At 43.1% G+C, this 20,366-nt stretch overlaps 1 protein-coding gene across 6 annotated transcripts in view; it reads right to left on the bottom strand.

The window, feature by feature from the left end:
* Positions 1–718: 718 nt before the first annotated feature.
* LOC129853246 (cAMP-specific 3',5'-cyclic phosphodiesterase 4D-like) overlaps positions 719–20,366 on the bottom strand; it is a 316,278-nt gene continuing 296,630 nt past the window's right edge. For 4 of the 6 annotated variants that reach the window (XM_055919085.1, XM_055919086.1, XM_055919087.1 and 1 more), the window contains exons 6-14: positions 16,231–16,343; positions 7,968–8,061; positions 7,657–7,835; positions 7,472–7,570; positions 7,195–7,359; positions 6,911–7,010; positions 6,350–6,504; positions 5,826–6,131; positions 719–5,657 (exon numbers count right to left, since the gene is read on the bottom strand). In XM_055919085.1, the coding sequence (XP_055775060.1) occupies positions 5,190–5,657; positions 5,826–6,131; positions 6,350–6,504; positions 6,911–7,010; positions 7,195–7,359; positions 7,472–7,570; positions 7,657–7,835; positions 7,968–8,061; positions 16,231–16,343 (1,679 nt within the window). In that variant the 3' untranslated portion in view covers positions 719–5,189. Of the gene's footprint in view, positions 5,658–5,825; positions 6,132–6,349; positions 6,505–6,910; positions 7,011–7,194; positions 7,360–7,471; positions 7,571–7,656; positions 7,836–7,967; positions 8,062–10,893; positions 11,263–16,230; positions 16,410–20,366 lie in introns of those variants that run through there. The other 2 variants (XM_055919090.1, XM_055919089.1) reach the window with 2 other exon arrangements.

The raw sequence follows: 20,366 nt of genomic DNA on the forward strand, positions 1-20,366 counted from the left end.
ATCTTTGTGCATTCAAATTGCAATCAATAAAATGAAATTGTGTTCATTGTCTGTAGTTTATGCATGCCCATACCATAACCCCACCGCCACCATGGGGCAAACCGCTCACCCACACTATGCCATTCACATGGTCTGCGGTTGTGAGGCCGTTTGGACGTACTACCAAATTATCTAAAACGACGTTGGAGGCAGCTTATGGTAGAGAAATTAACATTAAATTCTCTGGCAACAGCTCTGGTGGACATTTATGCAGTCAGCATGCCAATTGCAAGCTCACACAAAACTTGAGACATCTGTGGCATTGTGTTGTGTGACAAAACTGCTCATTTCAGAGCGGTCTTTTATTATCCCCAGCACAAGGTCCACCTGTGTAATGATAATGCTGTTGAATCAGCTTCTTGATATGCCACACTTGTCAGGTGGATGGATTATCTTGGCAAAAGAGAAATACTCACGAACAGGGATGTAAACAAATTTGTGCACAAAATTATTATTTCAGCTCATGAAACATGGGACCAACACTTTACATGCTGCCTTTATATTTTTGTTCAGTGTATTTCTGAATCTGTCACAATGACTAACCAGTCATCATCCCTGCTCCAAGCCAACTTCACTTAAAGATTGTTAGAATCATCATCATCATCACAGACAGGCTTATCTTTACTAAATAAACTGTACAAGTTCCTATATAATGACAGAGAAGAGACCAACAGGTAGGCAGAATCAACCCATGCTTTTATTTCATCTGTTGCATATAAAAACATTTTTTCTTCAGTTTTTTTTTTTTTACTGAAAGTTTATGATCTACAGTGCTATCCAATAGACTGCAATTAACAAGAAATCCATTAAAATAACTTTATACTGTCTTGTGAAACTTCCAGACAAGTTGGCATTCTAAAGACATAACCCAAAAATAATTGTCCTGAAGACCTTTTTGAAGTTACAGTTTGTGTGTTACAGTTTGTGTATTTCTTTCATTCCATAAGAACACAAAATGAGAAAAGAACCCACTGATTCCATTGGTCCAGGGCTGTTTAGAATCTACAGTATGCGTGTCAAAATAAGAGTCCCCATCGAAGGACGTGTTTTTAGGATGACACCCCCCCTTACCCCCACCCCACCTTACTCCATAATTACCAGCCTTCTCCTCTTCAAGCAGAAAGATGACCGTGGTTTTGGATATTGCATGTGGTATGAGTGAACGTGCTCGCCAAGCATGGCTGAGTAGCACATCGTGAGTGTTTCAGCCTAAATAAATGCAGCAGTGACTGAACACGTGGATGTGTCTCTACGTCTTGGTGCTTCACAACCCTATAGGATCCACCGTCCCCACAGATCCAGCTTGGCCAAGCCACCACTCATCTAGTGGATTTTAGACCTGGAACTCCACAGCCATGACCTCCGTTTTCAAACTTGACAACAGAATGTGTAGCACGTGCTGCCTTTTTTCCTATGTTCACATAATATTTCTGATTTGGCTGTGAAGGAAAAAGGCAACATTATTTCATGAGTTCCTTTCACAACTCGAGGCCATTGTCTGGGTCAGGTCAGGTCAAACCACAAGACTATCTAATGCAGCAAACGAGGAGAAGAAAAAGAAAAGACACACTAAAACATGGCATGTTGAATTTAAGGCACAGCCCATGGGCCAAGGAACAGCTTCCTCTAAAAAACTATTTGGCTTTCCCCTGTCCTCCTTCGCTCTGAGCTTCTCAGATAACTAATACCAACGGATCATTTTACACTGAATAAGCATGTGTAATAAACATTCTCTCAACAAGAGGTACAGCCACACCATCACCATAAGGGATGATAAGAGTAAGTAATTTACAACAAACAGCATCATGATGAGAATAATAATAATTATAGTATATACAACACAATAAATATATGTTTGTAAACAGAGATACAACCAGAAAAGCGGTATTATGGTAAGGTCATCGGGTGAGGATGGAGAAAAACAACTTGGCACAAGAACATAAGAATGAAATAAAACATTTGAAATTACACATTTCTTTTCAAATAAGCACTCTAACAATTCTTGAATTTTTTATACTATATGTACATATTTAGAGAAAGAAAGTCTATTTGGGTATAGTAACTGGAAAGTCTGTACTGCGGTCTATGCTACAGCGAAAGCTTTACTGTACCGCCTTAATATGGCAAGAAAGACACAACTAATACAAAAATATATCAATAAATAATAGCATCAATTGTAATACCAACAACAATAGATACGTGTAAAAGAAAGTCTCTTGGCTGAAGTGTATAGAGTCTTGTTCAAGCCTAATGAGCACGTGAGTTTTGGCGAGTTTTAATTTTTAAAAAGTGAAGTAGTGAGATATGAAAACATCAAGGCATTATCTATAGCCGACTTGTCTTCTTATGAGACCACTGCACCATGGAGCTGATTGTCTTGTGTTCTTGGTCAAAACAAACACATCCAAAGTTAGTGGGAAGACAATGACAATTTTGAACAGTCAAAATTATGTTTTAAATCAAATTGGATGATATTTGGATGAAACCAACCAAATCAAAGTACAATGACCAGTAGTATGAAAAATGACTGTTGCTTCTACATTGAAAAAGTGTGGGTCCCCTCCCCCAAGTCAAACACTTGGATTCAGGAGGCGGGATTATTAAAGGGATAGGGTGACATCACCCTAACTCTAATTTTAACACACCAACGGTAACATGATATTCTCTTACCTAATTTAAATAAGTACCGCCTTGTTACCAACATTTTAGAAGGTGTGTTTGCGGAGGGGTTTGGTTTATATAGCTACTCTACGGCTGCCAAATTTAGACTGTAGGGTGTCAGCAAATATAATTTTAAGTTTACACTATTCATCTGTGGCAAAGATACTTATATGTCTCCCCTTTCATCTGTGTCTGGTGTTAGCTAGTGGCTAGCTAGGTCTTCAGACAGCATGGAACAAAAGGGGGGGAAGGGTCGAACAAAACTCTGACGCAGTTGTCATGTCAACACATCTGTCAGTGCTGCTGTGAACCGCTGAACAAGAGACATGTCGAATGGGAGATTCAAATATGTACATCATTGATGCAATTTCAATGTTGTTTGAGTTGCTTTGTGTTTCACCAAATCTGCTTGAGATGATTTTACTGCAACACTGCTCACTGCATCCAAGTTTCATGACATAGGCCTTTCTAAGAGCTGTCAATCAAGGCAAGCTCATGAATATTAGCTCCCCACTTCAGCCTGTCAGTTATTTTGTTGTTGTTGAACATTTCTATCCCCCCAAAATATTAGGAGTGATATTTTAGTCACTCAAAAGGCTATTTTACACGGGAATTAGAATGGCTGTTTGTGACCGCTAATGTGTGAAAACATCAACCATGTAGTGCATTGGAAAATATTACTGACCTGCAGTAAGGGCTGTGGTCAATTCCATTTGAAGTAAATTCAGGATATGAATTGAAATTCCTATTCAAGACTTGAAAGGAGCTATTTATTTTCAATGAGGAACTTTCAATTATTGAACCGGAATTGATTTGTTTCTTATTAGCACTCACAAATGTTGTTGTAATAATGACTGTCACTGTACATATTTCAGACATCTCACAAAGATATGACTTTATCTGAGGGATTTGAAAGATTCATCTCTGTGTTTAATATTATTTATTATTATTGAACTATTATTCTTCCCGAATATGAAATCGAATTGACCACCTCCCTACACCACAATCAGGAAATGGAGACATGATTGACAGGTAATAGGAAATAAGGTCACCATGTGCGTAGCACAAAAAGTGTCGGAACCCGCCAAATGACCAAAATTCTATTATAACATTGCTATAGGTATCAAACCCCCCATAGACTTCCACAGTACAGCAGAGCGTGGTGACATCACCTCTGTACACTTGCAGCACTCCAATGCAGCACTCCAATGCTTCTAACAAGCATTGCATTGTCCGATGACATGCGCTCATATTTACTGCAGGCAACAATAAGTAGAACTTCAAGGATTCTTTCTGGTCAGTCAGACAAAGTGATTTCATTCAACGTAAAGTCAAGTATGTGTCAACATGTGTCATGTTTTTCTTCAGTGAAAACAATCCTTGAAATGGTAGTTGCACGATTATGACAACCGAACATGGGGACAGTGGTATGGGAGTAATAGTGTAAATGCTTTTTGATAAACGTGCAATCCCAAATCAAGCCCTAGCACCTACCCTTTAGGCACTCCTGTAGATCTGAGAGGATTGGATCCGCTAATATCTATCCAATCCTCTCAGATCTACTGCGTAGAGGGTAGGGGCAAGGGCTTGATTTGTAATTCTGAGAATACTCCCCAATACTCCCCCAAAACAATAACTGGTAAGTTACCCTTTTACACACAGAAAAGCAGTAGCAGATGAGGCATTTCTCATCAACAGTTTTCAAGTGCCTTTCAAATGTTTTCAAAAGTCACTTTTTTTATCTTGGTTAACAAAAGTAGAATCTACAATAGATCTCCATGTTATGTATGGTACGGTACAAAAACTCTATCGAGGTTAAACCTAGCATTAGAGCTGTAAGATCTTAGCCTTTTTTAGTCAGGTTTTCAAGGAAGACTTAAACTTCAGAAAAGTGTCTTGTTAAATTCCCACAATGCATTTCTCTCAATGTGCTGCAGCGCCTCTCTCCATCGTGACGTGTCCTGTAGGGATTTCATTCATCCAGACCACACAACAATGTAGCGTGTTGCTTTGCTGATAAATACAAACAACTAAGAAAAACAGACACTATAGTCACTTCTGAAGAATGGGCACTTAATAACACACAGAAACACCGCCATTGGTCAGCCAAGGCTGAAAGGAGTAGAGATATACTGTATATGAACAGCATCAAACACACTCTAAACTCTAATCATAATCCTTAATGTAACTTCAACACACTAGGACTAGGTTTTGAAGTGAAGTAACACAGACTACTCCGGTACAAACGGGAATGGAAAAGAGTTTTCCTGAGTGCAAAAAAGTTGTAGAAGTACCAGTGGGTGTGTCTGAGAAGCTGACAAAGGATGAGGAGGGAGGAGTGGCCAAGGGGTGAACAGCGTGCGCTTTGGAACCCTAAACATAAATATATCAAAAAAATAAAAGACATAGTCCATAAAACCCCAAAAATACTCTAGAAATAATAATCTCTGGTTACTAAGAAGAAAAGTTTAGTTGCAGTCCATACACTGCTATGTATCGGCTGGTTTCTCTTCCCCTTCCTCTCCCTCCTCTTCCTCCTCCACTACACAAGGTTGTGATGAAGAGGACTCTCCCTCCACTTCCTCTTCCTCCTCCTCCCCCACCTGTTCGTCCAGTAGTATCTCTGTCGACTCTGAGTCCTGCGTACAGAGTGTTTTTGAGTCACTACAACTGTTCTCCTCTTCTTCATCTTCTTCCTCGGGTTGGCTGCCACTGTCCTTCTCCGTGTCCGATTCCCCGTCCTCCTCCAGGGTGAGTTCAAACTGGAACTTGTCCCCACCAGGGGGACGGCTGCCGTCCTCAGGCTCGTCCAGGGTGGGTGAGGGGCTCTGGGGGATGGTGCTCTGGTACCACTCCCTGTTGTCCTCCAGAGTGTCCAGGATGTCCTGAGCGTCAGGGTGCACCAGGTCTGCCCATGTCTCCCATAGAGGGTGGACGATGTAGTCAATAAAGCCCACCTGGAAAGAGGACAGAGAGGGTTAGTTAAAACAATAGAAAGGATTTGTGTGTGTGTGTGTGTTTGGTGTGTGCGTGTTGGGGGGGGGGGTTGTATGAGTGTTTTGGTGTGGTTTGTTTCAAAGCAGAGTGAGTGTTACAGTCCATGTGCGTCTGGTTTGTTGGGGTACCTGGCTCTTCTGGACAGAGGCGTTGTGTTTGTCACACATAGGGCTGATCTCCATGCCTCTCTCCCTCTCCCTGTCCCCCTGGGTGAAGAACTCTTCCATGATGCGGTCGGTCCACTGGCGGTACAGCTGCAGTGGCTTGGTGGGGTTACTCAGGTCTGCACAGTGCACCATGTTCTGCAAAACTTGGATCCTGTCAGAGTAGTTGTCCAGGAGTAGAACTCCAGAGCTGGTCACCTTCTTGGTCTCCACCATGGTCTTCAGGTCAGCCAGGAGGTTCATGTGCTTGGACATGTCAGTCGCTAGGACCTGGGATCCACCAGAGACACAACACAGGCTGTCACAATACTGCCAGGGACAAACCAATAGAACACATCTTCTATATTAATGGAGAGTTTGGTAACATCTGATAACATAGAAGAAGTAAACAGTAGCACTCAAGTATAACCATGGACATTTTTTAAGCTGATGTGAACACTATTTCAGAGATGTTCCTATTGGTTACTGATTACTATCCAGTCACTAACGATGTCGATGACCATCTTGCGCAGTGATTGTCGTTGTTTCTTGCTGAGGTTCTGAAAGATGTCACAGTTCTCTTCCTGAAGCAGCTTGAAGCCCACAGCCAGGTGGTGGTTCTCCAGGACTGACGAGTCATTGTACATGAGGGCCAGCTCCGAGTCTGGGGGACAAACACACATACACTGACTCAGATGTTTGACATGTTCAATGAAGAGGTGTTGATGAGGTTCTTATAGCTTTAACATAAATATTCACTTAAACAGATCTGGTGTTCTGGCTGACAGAGGCTCATTCTAGTGTTTCCTGACTGACGACTCCTACTGCCTTCACTGCAGGGCATCCCCCTCTGGACTTCAGGGAGACACCACATGGCACAACGGAGGGAGTGTGTGTTTGTGTTTGTGTGTGCACATGGGTGGATTGAATCTCTCAGTAGGGTTGTTTAGTAACCTGTGTGCTAGATGTTGAGTGTTAATCCCAAATGCGGAGGAGAGACAGAGGACATCCATCATGCCTTGTGTAAGTCACTGACGTAACTGTTAAGTCAGGTCTGTATTTAGACTCACTGGTGTTGATGAGGAACTGGTTGGAGACTCCAGGGTGGTCCACGTCATGAATAGCACTGGCAAATATGGCAGCTAGGATCTCCAGGTCTGTGAACACAGCCTGGGAACAGCAGAGCGGACAGTACAGGGTCACACCAGACTTTCAACCAAATAACAGCAATCAGAAATCTGTCAGTTACAATCCTGACAAATTAAAGCTGAAGTATATTTTTGTGGGTCTAGGTTTTGTACAAATACAAATGCAGTGTTCTTGATGAATTGACTGATTGATTGAGGGGTCCAACCTCTAGAGCGGGGGTGGATAGCAGCACGTGAGTGGACTGGGTGACATCAGCAGCATGGATGTTGTTGTGGTAGGCCACATCGCCATGGTAATGGTCTTCTAAGGTCATCAGGTAGGTTATAAAAGTGTCGAGTGGAATTTTAAAAGTTTTTAACAAGTCTCTCTCCTATAAGAAAAACAAAACAAAAACATAATGTTGTATTGTAGTAGACTGTGGATACAAGTCATGTTAGTACAATCAACAAAAATAAAGCAGATCAAATTGAACTCATGTATACCTGGAATATAGTGTGCATCATGACGGTCAGGGGCCTGTTCCCAGAGAACTGAGTGACTTTGAAAACGTTAAGGCCCCATTTATTTACATCCTCCAGCTCCTGCAAAGGGAAAACAACCATTCTTACACTGATATAGTCGTTTCTATCCCTCTTTCTCCCTAACCCTCTCTCCCACTGTTGCCCACCTTAGCCAGTTCGTCCTCAGTCTCGATCTTGACTCCGAAGCGGGGTATGTTAGAGTTGGTGAGGCTGGAGCTGTGCTGCAGTTTCTTCACCCCACTGATCTCAGACATGGGCCTATTCTTCTTGTCTTCCTTCTCCTTCTGCGTCTGGGGAGTCGGCATCTCCACCTCGTGCTGCTTGTCTGTGTCCAACACATAGAATAAGAGACAGTGAGTGAGACGTCCAATAGGGTGCCATTTGGGACACAGCTCTGGCATCTCTACAGGGTCCAGAATGAGCAGGGAGGAGCCCAGTGGTAACTGTGGTCACTCACCCAGGAAGGTGCTGGAGATGAACTCTGACACCTGGTTCCCTGAGCGACTCATCTCAGACAGGTGGCTGAGCTCCCTGTTCAACATTCTCTTGAACTGGAACACAACACACACACACAGACACACACACAGACATACGGACACAGAGAGAAGGGGTTACAGTGTGTAGTATACCAGGGAAAAAAATATGGAGTTACATTCTGCACTAGATGTTCTGCACCACATGATTTTGTATGATTTAAGTTATATTGGTGGAATCCTGAAGCACAAATTGGAGGATTCTGTATGGCCATATCTACCATTGAGGGCCAAAGTCATATCGTATCTTTTTATATTTATTATTATTTTACACCCCGATCTTGTCTCATCGCTGCAACTCCCCAACAGGCATACGTCCTTCAAAAAATGACCCGCCAGCTTAACTGAGAAGCACCAATGTGTCAGAGGAAACTCTGTTTAACTGGCGACCGGGGTCAGCCTGCAGGCACCCGGCCCGCCACAAGGAGTCACTAGAGTGTGATGAGCCAAATAAAGCCCCACCAGCCAAACCCTCCCCTAACCCAGACCACACTGGGCCAATTGTGCGCCATCCTTTGGGACTCCCAAAGTGGGACAGCCTGGGAATGAACCCGGGTCTGTAGTAACGCCTTAGACCACTGCGCCACTCGGAAGGCCCCGGCTAAAGTAATTTCTAAAGGTAGGAGAGTCTTTTAGAAGGGAAACAGCAGACACTGTGAGACACCACACTTTAATCAGTACTATTACAGCATGCTCCACACACACACACACACACACACACACACACACACACACACACACACACACACACACACACACACACACACACACACACACACACACACACACACACACACACACACACACACACACACACACACACACACACACACACACACACAGTTTAGAGGTTGGAGGGAGTACAGATCAGGTGAGATACCCGCTGCACCCCCCTGCTAGCAACAGTTCTGATGTAATCAGTAACCCAATTCTCCACCACCCACTTTCATTCTCCCTATCCTTTGCTCCCACTCTCCCTCAGTCTCGCCCTCTGGAATGGCAGACCCAAATTTATCTTTGGCCTTCGATTTGGAGGACATTCAGAGGAATGTGTAGCTGAACTCTTAAAAAACAGTGATTGCGAAACCAGGCTGAAGGCTTCAGCGAGTGCCGCGAAGCAGTTCCGTAAAATGATACATTATATCGCACCTTCCTGCAGCGCTCTCTCACCACAGCTACATCAGCGGTCGCAACCCACAAATGTATTTGGTTAAGCACACAGAATGCTGTATGAAGGCTGTATCTAGTTAAATGTATCTAGTTTCACACAGAATGCTGTATGAAGGCTGTATCTAGTTTTATGTATCTAGTTTCACACAGAATGCTGTATGAAGGCTGTATCTAGTTTTATGTATCTAGTTTCACACAGAATGCTGTATGAAGGCTGTATCTAGTTTTATGTATCTAGTTTCACACAGAATGCTGTATGAAGGCTGTATCTAGTTAAATGTATCTAGTTTCACACAGAATGCTGTATGAAGGCTGTATCTAGTTTTATGTATCTAGTTTCACACAGAATGCTGTATGAAGGCTGTATCTAGTTAAATGTATCTAGTTTCACACAGAATGCTGTATGAAGGCTGTATCTAGTTATATGTATCTAGTTTCACACAGATATAGGCTATAATTTGTAAATTAGATTTAGCTACAATATCCCAAAGACATCGCAAGTAGATAAAGCCCAAGAACCTATAGTGATATTTCTAAGAGCGTCTACTATTACAATATGATACTACAATATTATTTTGGGAAAATATTTTATCGATATTTGTCTCCAAGTATCGATTAATGAAATCATTTTTTTTGGGCTACTATAGGTAGCGTTAGCTAGCGCTAGTTGGCCGTACTTGCACCAAAACGCCAATATTTTTCATCCTATAGCTGGTTCTCCATATTCTTTTTAAATAGTGAGCCAACATGTTTTTAGCACTATTACTTCCCTGACTGATCAGAACTTGTTTCTTCATGCTTTCTATTGTCTCTCTGCAGCAGATATTGTCAGCAATTTGTTTCGAACGTCAAAATCATAGTAAAATCGCAGTATTGAATCGTAACACATATAAAATCGTGAGAATCATGAGAATATCGTATAGTGAGGTCCCTGGCAATTTTCCAGCCCTAGCGTCTACTGTCCTCAACTGTAGTGCTGACAACATTTACATTTCATTCTAAACCTGGCAATTGTTGACCCCGCGTTAGCCTGGCCAAACTAAGGGATTTGAACTCATCACCTTCAAGCGACCTTATCCAATGATCAAACAGACATACCCTGTGTATATGAGTGTGGAACAAAGTGCTGAACATCTCTGTATCGCTGGACATGTTGGTGAAGCTTGAATCTTCCCTTCCTTACAATAGAGTCGCTGCAATTATTTTGGTACCCAAAGCAAAATACTCTTTGTTCTAGAAAGTGACTGCCATCGATACAGCCCTTTGATATTCACCAATGCACTCAATGTCACCCTTTCCCACACAACATTTCATACCAAACTAGTCCCTGTATGCTATAAGCTATAAGTCATGTGAACATACTCTTCCATAGAGGCATCTGTAGCCGGCAGTGAGAGCAACACCATTATCACACCAACTGGGGCAGCTGCAGACGACACACCCAGCCATACTACCATTGATTTAGAATGCCAGAAGTACACATGGATTATGTCACACAACACCTTTGTCTCTCTATTTACAGCTCAAATAAACAGAGTTCAAGTGGATGTCAGGGGCAAGCCTGCTTTTCCTTTGTCTGGTAATGACATCATTCTCACCTCATCAGAGGAATGATGGCTGCTTTTTCAGAAAACAATATATTAATAGTATTAGAATAATAAAATCTACCTCACATCTTACCTTGATATATCCCCAGGACACAGAGAGCAAGTAGTTGGCCTCAGGCATTTTGAAAAAACTAAATATGTGGTCCAAATATAAAGAGAACAGGCAGACTAGAGCCAGCTACAGCACACAGAAACAGGCGAGAGAGACCACCAGCAAAAGCAGCTCAATACAGCGAGAGCACAGAGTCCATGAATAAGAGGAGTTTTGAGGTGTACAGCAGGTCCATCCACTGAACACAGTCTGTCATATCTGCTCCGTACCTCTCCATTGGGAAAGCAATAGTCCAGGATCCTGACTGAAGCACTGCACTCTGGGGAAGCTGGGGACAGAGTGTGGGTGCCCGGGGCTCTGATGAGAGCATCCTCTCTGTCTCTCTCTCTTTGTCTCTCTCTCTCTCTCACACACACACACACACACACACACACACACACACACACACACACACACACACACACACACACACACACACACACACACACACACACACACACACACACACACACACACACACACACACACACACACACACACACACACACACACACACACACACACACACGCACACACACAGCTGGGGTGTGTGAATAATAGATGAAGTGAGAGGAGGATGCTTGGATGCTGCTGGTGCTCGTGGAGAGAGAAGGTCTCCTGTCAATGGTTTGTAAATAAGGCTGCTTCTGCCTGTCTATCACACACACTGAAGCACACGGCTGCTGCCCTCATCCACACACACAGCCTATCAGGGAGAGGATAGGGAAAACAGTGAGCTCATCACCACAGCTAATTGGCTGGACAGGAGCAGAGTGAGCTCATTCTTCTGTGTAATTGGCTGAGGTCGAGGTTGGAAGTTAGTCCTCTGAGGAGTTTTCCCCCCATATTTAAAAAACAATTGTGCAGTACAGCAGAATGGGGACATACTGTTTGCTTGTGCTGTGTGTGTGTGTCATCTAGCTGAGGTAATCTGTGAGACACTTGCTGGAAGCGGAGATTGTCTCATCTTGGTCATGCAATATTCACACTGAAGATAATTCAGGCAAATTTCCTGGGAGAAAACCACAAGTTTAAATCCCATTAAACTTTCACAAGTCATGAGCATCACTGGACTGTCTGGAACAGTTAGTACAGCATAGAGAATACTGTATGCCACTTCACTAAGGGGCATACATGAAGCTGGATTCCATTAGTTTGACTATGAGACCATGGCTTTGTCCTTTGGTCAAAAGAAGTGCACTATATAGGGGATATAGTCCCATTTGGGACATAACCCATGGTCCAGAGTTGTATGGCGAGCAATAACCTGGCTGTGCTTTCTCTGAACTGGGGATGGGTACAGCACCACTGTATGTGTACTTCTGAAGCAGTTTGGATGGAGTATGGATGGATAGTAGTCAGAACACATTCAAATCATTAACAGAGGAAAAGAGAGCACGATAGAGTTTTGCTTAAATTAACATGCCACCTCAAAGTATTTAGAATGGCAAACTAGACTGGTGGGGCATACTTAGATTAGTACACTATTAGTTTCCTACCTAAAACAATGAAGTAAAGCCTTGGGACAACCAAAATACCCTCAGTAGATAGTAGACAGACAGACCCACTATATCAGTGTGAGGGTACTGTCGTGTCTCAGATTACTTTACACCTTGCGTCCCCAAAGGTGCCCAGAATGGAATGTGGGTAGTTAACAGCTGCTGGAACAGATGAGACTGCTGGTCACCCGTTGAGAGAGATATAGCACCTCTGCCTGGGTCCAAGAGACTAAGAACAGGCCGTCACAGGCCCACAAAACACCCATGCACGTACAAATGCGTGTGCACACACATGCACACATGCGCACACACACGCACACACGCGGTCAGCTAGCTAGCCAGTATGCTATTGATAGCTCAGCGAAGAGGTGTGAACACACACCTTTGGGTAGAAATCACACCATGTTTAGCCGAGACTTGTATGTAATTTGAAGTGGGACCCAAAATAGGAATTCCCTACGGAATATAGACCCAATCAAATGGATCTCATATCTAGAGCTATTGTTTGTTTTCTCACTTTTATTTTGGTGGAAGATTTTTTGTGTGTATGTAAAATCTAACAACACACACAGTTTACACATGATTCCACATAATGACATATGTCCATTATTAATACAACATGCCCTTTGCTATCAATAACCAATATGTCTTTATACAATTTCAGGGTAGATCAGGGACAATAATGACATGTGAGTGTGACATAATCAAATAGGTGGGTAGAAAATACAAGGTGCTCACTAGAAATAGACAGAGATTTCGGACGTTTGAAAAGGTGATGAGAACATTGATACAGTATATGCCTTTTTCGGCGCTCATCAAAAAACCTTTTAAATGATACACTTGGATTAGCTAACACAACGTGCCATTGGAACACAAGAGTTATGGTTGCTGATAATGGGCCTCTGTACGCCTATGTAGATATTCCATTAAAAATCTGCCGTTTCCACCTACAATAGTCCTTTACAACATTAACAATGTCTACACTGTTTTTCTGATCAATTTGATGTTGTTTTTAATGGACTTTTTTTTTTGCTTTTCTTTCAAAAACAAGTACATTTCTAAGTGACCCCAAACTTTTGAACGGTGGTATGTTTGTTAGCTAGCCAGTTTTAAAGGAATATTTCTATACGTTTTTCTAATTAACTGCCAATATGCCAACATTCCATTCAAACAATGCAGTCAATCCACAGACATACACTGGCTCAGATCAGTTGATGATAGGACTTAGACAAGTTGGAAATGCAACAAGTACTGATATTGTATCATATAATAGCACTCACAGCTTTCCAAGGATACAACAATTTTGACATTTATGGTCTGTTTACATATATTTTAGAGGCTATTTATACAGAAAATGTGTATAAAACCCGTATAAACTGTATTTCTAATTATATGACAACATTTTGGTTTGGTAATAATTCTGTTATATAATTTCTTATATATTACATGCCTTACTTTTATTATCCTTCATAAGTAAAATCTGGATTATGCTTCTACTGCCATTCATTCCAATTAGAATAGTTTGGATTTCCCCCTGACCAATATGCCCACCACTTTGATCCTATTTTAGAACTCTGAGAGTTTATGACATAGCCCCTCTAGTAATTAATAGGTTTCACATCCATCACGTCGTGAACCTTCTCAAGCCGCCCGGCTGTGCAATAGTGGTGCCCTAAAGTCGTAAAAAGCCCATTCATTCTGGACGGAGGCTAACAACTGTTGTTCAAAATTATACTATGGTGCCTGGAAATACGATGACATTGCTAAACTGGTCAAATATTTAGTAGGACACAACTTTACCTGCATTATCATGTCGTCAAATTTACTTTAGACAGATGGCAATGTTGTCTTTAGCTAGGAAAGTTAGTCAAAAATAGCTAGAAATGCTAACGTTAGCTATCTAAAATCCAGTGTCCTCCGCTCAATCTTAGCTAACTAGCGAAGCTTATACTGCGTCTAAAGTCAATCTGCCAACATCAAAATGATACAAGGTTCTCCTACTAATTATTTTCCTCCTATTGAACGGTACTGTATTCCAAGCCGTTGTAATACACTTTTGATTAAATCGTCATCAGCGCTCATTGACGATGCATTGAGTAGAATGCTCAGTTGGGCATCAGTCCAAAACAAACAATCTCTATGGAATGACATCACTCCTGTGTAACAATAACTGTGATGTCACCATTACATACAGTACATGCAATTACACCAGCTAGCTCTTATGAACCCCCAGCCTGTACTCTAAGTTCTACTTAAGTCCTTTATAATGCACACAATGCAACCTGCGAACCCTCTATTGCCACACTGAGTGTACAAAACATTATGAACATCTTCCTAATATTGAGCAGCATCCCTTTTTGTCCTCAGAACAGCTTCAATTCGTCAGGACCTGGACTCTACAAGGTGTCAAAAGCGTTTCACAGGCATGCTTGTTGACTCCAATGCTTCCCACAGTGTCAAGTTGGCTGGATGTCCATTGGGTGGTGGACCATTCTTCATACACACCACGAGAAACTGTTGAGCATGAAAAACTCAGCAGCGTTGATTTTCTTGACACATTTAAACCAGTGCACCTGGCACCTACTACCATACCCTGTTCAAAGGCACTTAAATATTTTGTCTTGCCCATTCACACTCTGAATGGCTCACATACACAATCCATGTCTCAATTGTCGCAAGGCTTAAAAATCCTTCTTTAACCTGTCTCCTCCCCTTCATCTACACTGATTGAAGTGGTTTTAACCAGTGACATCAATAAGGACTCATTGCTTTCAACTGGTCAGTCTGTGTCACGGAAAGAGCCGGTGTTCTTAATGTTTTGTACACTCAGTGTATCACCGGAGGCTGGGGGCACCTTAATTGGGGAGGATGGGCTCATAGTAATGACTGGAACAGAATTCATGGAATGTTATCAAACACCTGGTTTCCATGTGTTTGATACCATTATATTCACTCCATTCCAGCCATTATTATAAGCCTTCCTGTGCAGTGTATAGCACAATATACGAATAGCACAAATTAACACAAATATATATGAATGATACTGCTATTCTAGTATCCAATGCTACTGTTCTGTATTTACGGAATAAAATACTTCAATTTGATGTTATAGTCATGAAATGCCATGTTGTAGGTTGATGGTTGTGTGTATGTATTGGAGCACCATTACTGTGTGCTGGAGTGAGACGGTAAGCCAACCAGGCCTGTGTGTGTTGCTATGGAAACCAGGGATAGCTGTGTGTGCGACAATGCTACAGAGTGACAATGCTACAGAGTAGAGCCTGTGCTTCTGTCTGTCTGTCTGTGGTTGTACTGCCATCTGGTAGTTTTACCAGATCTGTGTCTGACTGTGTCCCATCCATTTGTCTGTCTGCCTGCCTCTCCTGTATCTCATGCCAGGCCCATCCCCCTATTGTGACATCACGGGGTGTGACATCAGCAGGCAGGCAGTCTCTCAGCAGAGCCCAGAGCTGATCAGCATGCAGCACGTCAAGGCCTTGCTGGAGAGAGCTGAGCTGAGCATGCTCCCTGCACACCTCCCTCCCTGCATGACAATGCTAGATACATATAGAGATACTGATACAAAAGAGATGTATGAATTAATACGAATATTAGTACAGATACAACTGTTGTAGAAGAGGCACGAAGAGGCCAGAGAGAGAGAGAAAATAGTTTTTGTTGTTGTTGTTCCAACCATGTGGGAAGCCAACAATCTCAATTGCAAATGACAATTGGTCATCCAATTACTCACCTGTTTTAAACAAAAATGAATAAATAAATAAAAAAATATGACACGTAAGGGAAAGGTTTTTGTTGTTACCTTGTTGGAGGCCATCTCGCCAACTGAGTGTCTGGTCTGCAGGGTCTCCAGCTGGTCCAGGCACCAGTCCAGCTCCTCCAACGTCTCGGTGGCCAGTTTCTGGTAGGCCTCCTCTGGGGGGACGAGACAGGGGGGCAGGGGGTCAGTACAGGGGCGCTTCAGGGGCCTAGCGCAGGCAGCTGGCCCGGGGTCTGCCTCCCCACACACAGCGATGCTGAGATGCCCCGAGTGGACGCATGGGTGACTCTTCATACTGGTGCAGAGGGGCCAGTAGGAGAGTGAGAGGGGCCAAGTCACAAGTCTGATTTCCACCCCAAGACAGACACCCTGATAGGGAGAGACCAGAAAGGCCTAGAGTCCTGAATCCTATCCCAGAGACCAACACCCTGAACCAGGTTGTTCAAAGCCAGCGATCCCCCCCCCCCCCCCCCGTGTCCAAAAGTCCTACTGTCCAAACCTTTGGAGGAATGACAGGGGCGTATAGTCCTGGAACCGTGAGAGACGGGGAACGAACATGGTCAACCAGAGCGGAGTGTAGCACATGGGGATGTGTGAAACATACTCCTCAGCCTGAAGTGTCCCCACTTGCGCCAGCGAATAGCTAGCTTTTCATGTGGCGCTGACTGGCAAGACGCAGGAGGGCAGTCACGTGTGCTAGCAAGGTACAGGTCCTGAGTTCACACCAGATATGGGCTGAATCAGGAGGAAGGTGGTACTCGCTAAGCAAACAGCGTGACGTCCTTTACATGAGCATCCAGCGTTACAGAGCAGGAAGGCTGTTGAGTGTGCCTCAGTTAAAATCACAGCAGAGACAGGGAATATGGAGGGTGGCCTTTAGGTTCAGATCTGATACATAAAACAATAAAACAGAGACATACACATGCATACATACACACAAATGCAAAACAACACAATCCCAGTCTCTCAATGATGTGTGTGTCTGAGGTTCAGTATACAGTCAATAGAAGATATATAATTCCAGTCATGGAGCAGGATGAAGAGCAGTTTAATTAGCAGGCCCATGTCTGCCGAGAGGAGGGATGAGGGAGGGATGGAGGAGGAGGGGCAGTAGGTCCAGACGCTGTCCAAACCACAATCTCACACCCAGCAGGTTTTCATCTCCAGGCAGGAACAATGGGGAGCACACTGTAGCATGCTGGTTGGCTGCCTGGCCGGCTTGCTGGGGGGTGAGTGCTTACCGCACACACCACACACACACACACGCGCCAGATGGAGAGCTAACCATAACACATCACTCTGCCTTCTCAGCCTCCCTGGAGCATAAAAGCTACACGTCAACGCTATCCAGAGACAAAAGTGCTTATAATCCAATGGGTGTGTGTTGTGTCTGGGCTCCGTCCTATAGATGCTGTGTGTGTAGCCTCCCTGGTATCCAGACGGCAGATCGATGCTCTTCCTCAGAGCTTGTACCTAAAGCCTGAGAGGACTGCACTGTGGATAGGGGAGGGCCGCACTGAAAGCCTGGCCTGGAGTATGGGGCAGTAGACCTGGAGCTCAATGTGTGTATCCATTCTACAGAGAGGGAGGGGTGATGTACAGATAAGGAGAGAGACAGAGAAAGAGGGATGGAGAAAAAGAGATGTACCATGCAGTATGTGCCTGAGACAGATGTCTGACAGTGAACTAGTAGAAGCTGTTTCAAAAGGAACAGTCTAAATAATACGGGTGAAGACAGACAGTTTCAAACAATGTCATGGTTGAGGTGTCCGAAGTCTATTCTAACTCCTTTCAAACCTGAAATAACAGTGTCTCAAATATTTTTCATTTCTATTGTAGTCCATATTCCCTATTTCCACTGCAAATGTATGCAAGTCATACATGAATAAAATGTGTCACCTCAAAAGCCAATTAATATTAATATTGTCTAAATTAGGATTGGGGAGAACTTTTAAGGCAATGGGATATGGTTAGGGTTACCAAGGCAGGATGTATTACTGGAGACTGACTAAGTTTCCTAGTAAACTACCAGATTTTATGTAATTTATCAAAATACATCTAGCGGCCCTTTAGGGTATTGCAGATTATCACGTGTCCGTAACTATCTCTGGCCCTCTCTCTGGCCTTATCATATGTAAAATATATGAAATAATTAACTAAGATGACAAAAAAAGTTGAATGACAAAGCTGTAAAACATTTTCCTAAATATAAACCATCAATTTAGTGAATAACATTGGCGTTAAATAACGGTTTCGTCATGAAATATCCTTAAAAACATTTTTTTACATACTTTTTTATTTTACTATGTCAATATGTATTTGCTGTCAATGTTTTGGCGTCAAACTGGTGCCAGTTGTGAAAAAAGTCAATAGTTGGACGAGTTGCAGAGGAAATTGAAAACAATGTCATTGTTGATTACATGCTTTTTTCATTAATTTGTCTATTTTCTCTTGATTCATATGGTCTATACATTAGAAACTCATAGACAAAATGGACACAGATATAAAGAATGAATACTATATATGAATGAATACATTTTTAACAAGTTATTCAAGTATAAATGACCAACGTTACGATAGATTGCCATAGATTTTCTGTTAATCACCAAAATGACTGAAGATTCCGGTCACTTTGGTAAATTACCAGTAGCTTTGCAACCCTAGATATGTTGCATTACACCATGTGTGTAACTAAAGCATACAGAGAGAGCAATCATTAAGAAACACACATACTGTAGGCACTGGAGTGTGTCTGATTATGAACTAATGTACAGTAAGACAGCTGGCGCAAAGTAAAGAACATTCAAATCAAATCACATTTTATTTGTCACATGCTTCGTAGGCAACAGGTGTGAAATGCTTACTTATGGGTGCAACAAAGGGTCCAACAATGCAGAGTTAAAGATAAGATAAAGATAAGGTAAAATAACATTTAAAAAAATGAAATAATGACACGAGGAATACATACACAGTGAATAACAAATATAAATAACAAGTAAGAATAACATGGCTATATACAGGGAGTAGAAAATAACATGGCTATATACAGGGAGTAGAAAATAACATGGCTATATACAGGGAGTAGAAAATAACATGGCTATATGATTTGATGTGCAGGGGTACGAGGAAATTGAGGTAGCTACTGTATGTACCTGTACGCAGGTAGTCCGGGTAGCCATTTGATTAGCTATTTTGCAGTCTTGTTTAGAAGTCTTAAGGCTTGGGGATAGAAGCTGTTCAGGGTCCTGTTGGTAGCTATTGCCGTACGGTAGCAGAGAGAACAGCCTGTAGCTTGGGTGGATGGAGTCTTTGACAGTTTTTTGGGCCTTCCTCTGACACCGCCTGGTATAGAGGTCCTGGATGGCAAGGAGCTCGGCCCCAGTGATGTACTGGGTCATACACACCTACCCTCTGTAGTGCCTTGCAGTCGGATGCCGAGCAGTTGCCATACCAAGCGGTGATGCAGCCAGTGAAGATGCTCTCGATGGTGCAGCTGTAGAACCTTTTGAGGATGAGGGTCCATGCCAAATCTTTTCAGCCTCTGGAGGGGGAAGAGGCATTGTTGTGCCGTCTTTACGACTGTGGTGGTGTGTTTGGACCATGATAGATCCTCAGTGTTGTGGATACCGAGGAACTTGAAGCTCTCGACCTGCTCCACTACAGCCCCGTCGATGTAAATTGTGGCGTGCTCGGCCCTTTGTTTCCTGTAGTCCACGATCAGCTCCTTGGTCTTACTGACACTGAGGGAGAGGTTGTTGTCCTGGCAACACACTGCTAAGTCTCTGACCTCCCCCTGCAGGCTGTCTCATTGCCGTCAGTGATCAGACCTACCACCACCAGGCCTACCACCGTTGTGTCGTCGGAAAACTTTGTGAGTGAACAGGGCCTGAGGGGCCCTGTGTTGAGGGTCAGCGTGGAGGATGTGTTGTTGCTTACCCTCACCACCTGGGGTCGGCCCGTCAGGAAGTCCAGGATCCAGTTGCAAAGTGAGGTGTTTAGTCCCAGGGTCCTTAGCTTAGTGATGAGCTTCGAGGACACTATGGTGTTGCACGCTGAGCTGTAGTCAATGAACAGCATTTTCACGTAGGTATTCATTTTGTCTAGGTGGGAAAGGGCAGGGTGGAGGGCAATGGAGTGTGTGTGCGTATGTGTGTGCCACATGTACAGTAATATTCCCA

This window comes from Salvelinus fontinalis, chromosome 4 (genome assembly GCF_029448725.1).
Source record: "Salvelinus fontinalis isolate EN_2023a chromosome 4, ASM2944872v1, whole genome shotgun sequence".
Taxonomy (NCBI): domain Eukaryota; kingdom Metazoa; phylum Chordata; class Actinopteri; order Salmoniformes; family Salmonidae; genus Salvelinus; species Salvelinus fontinalis.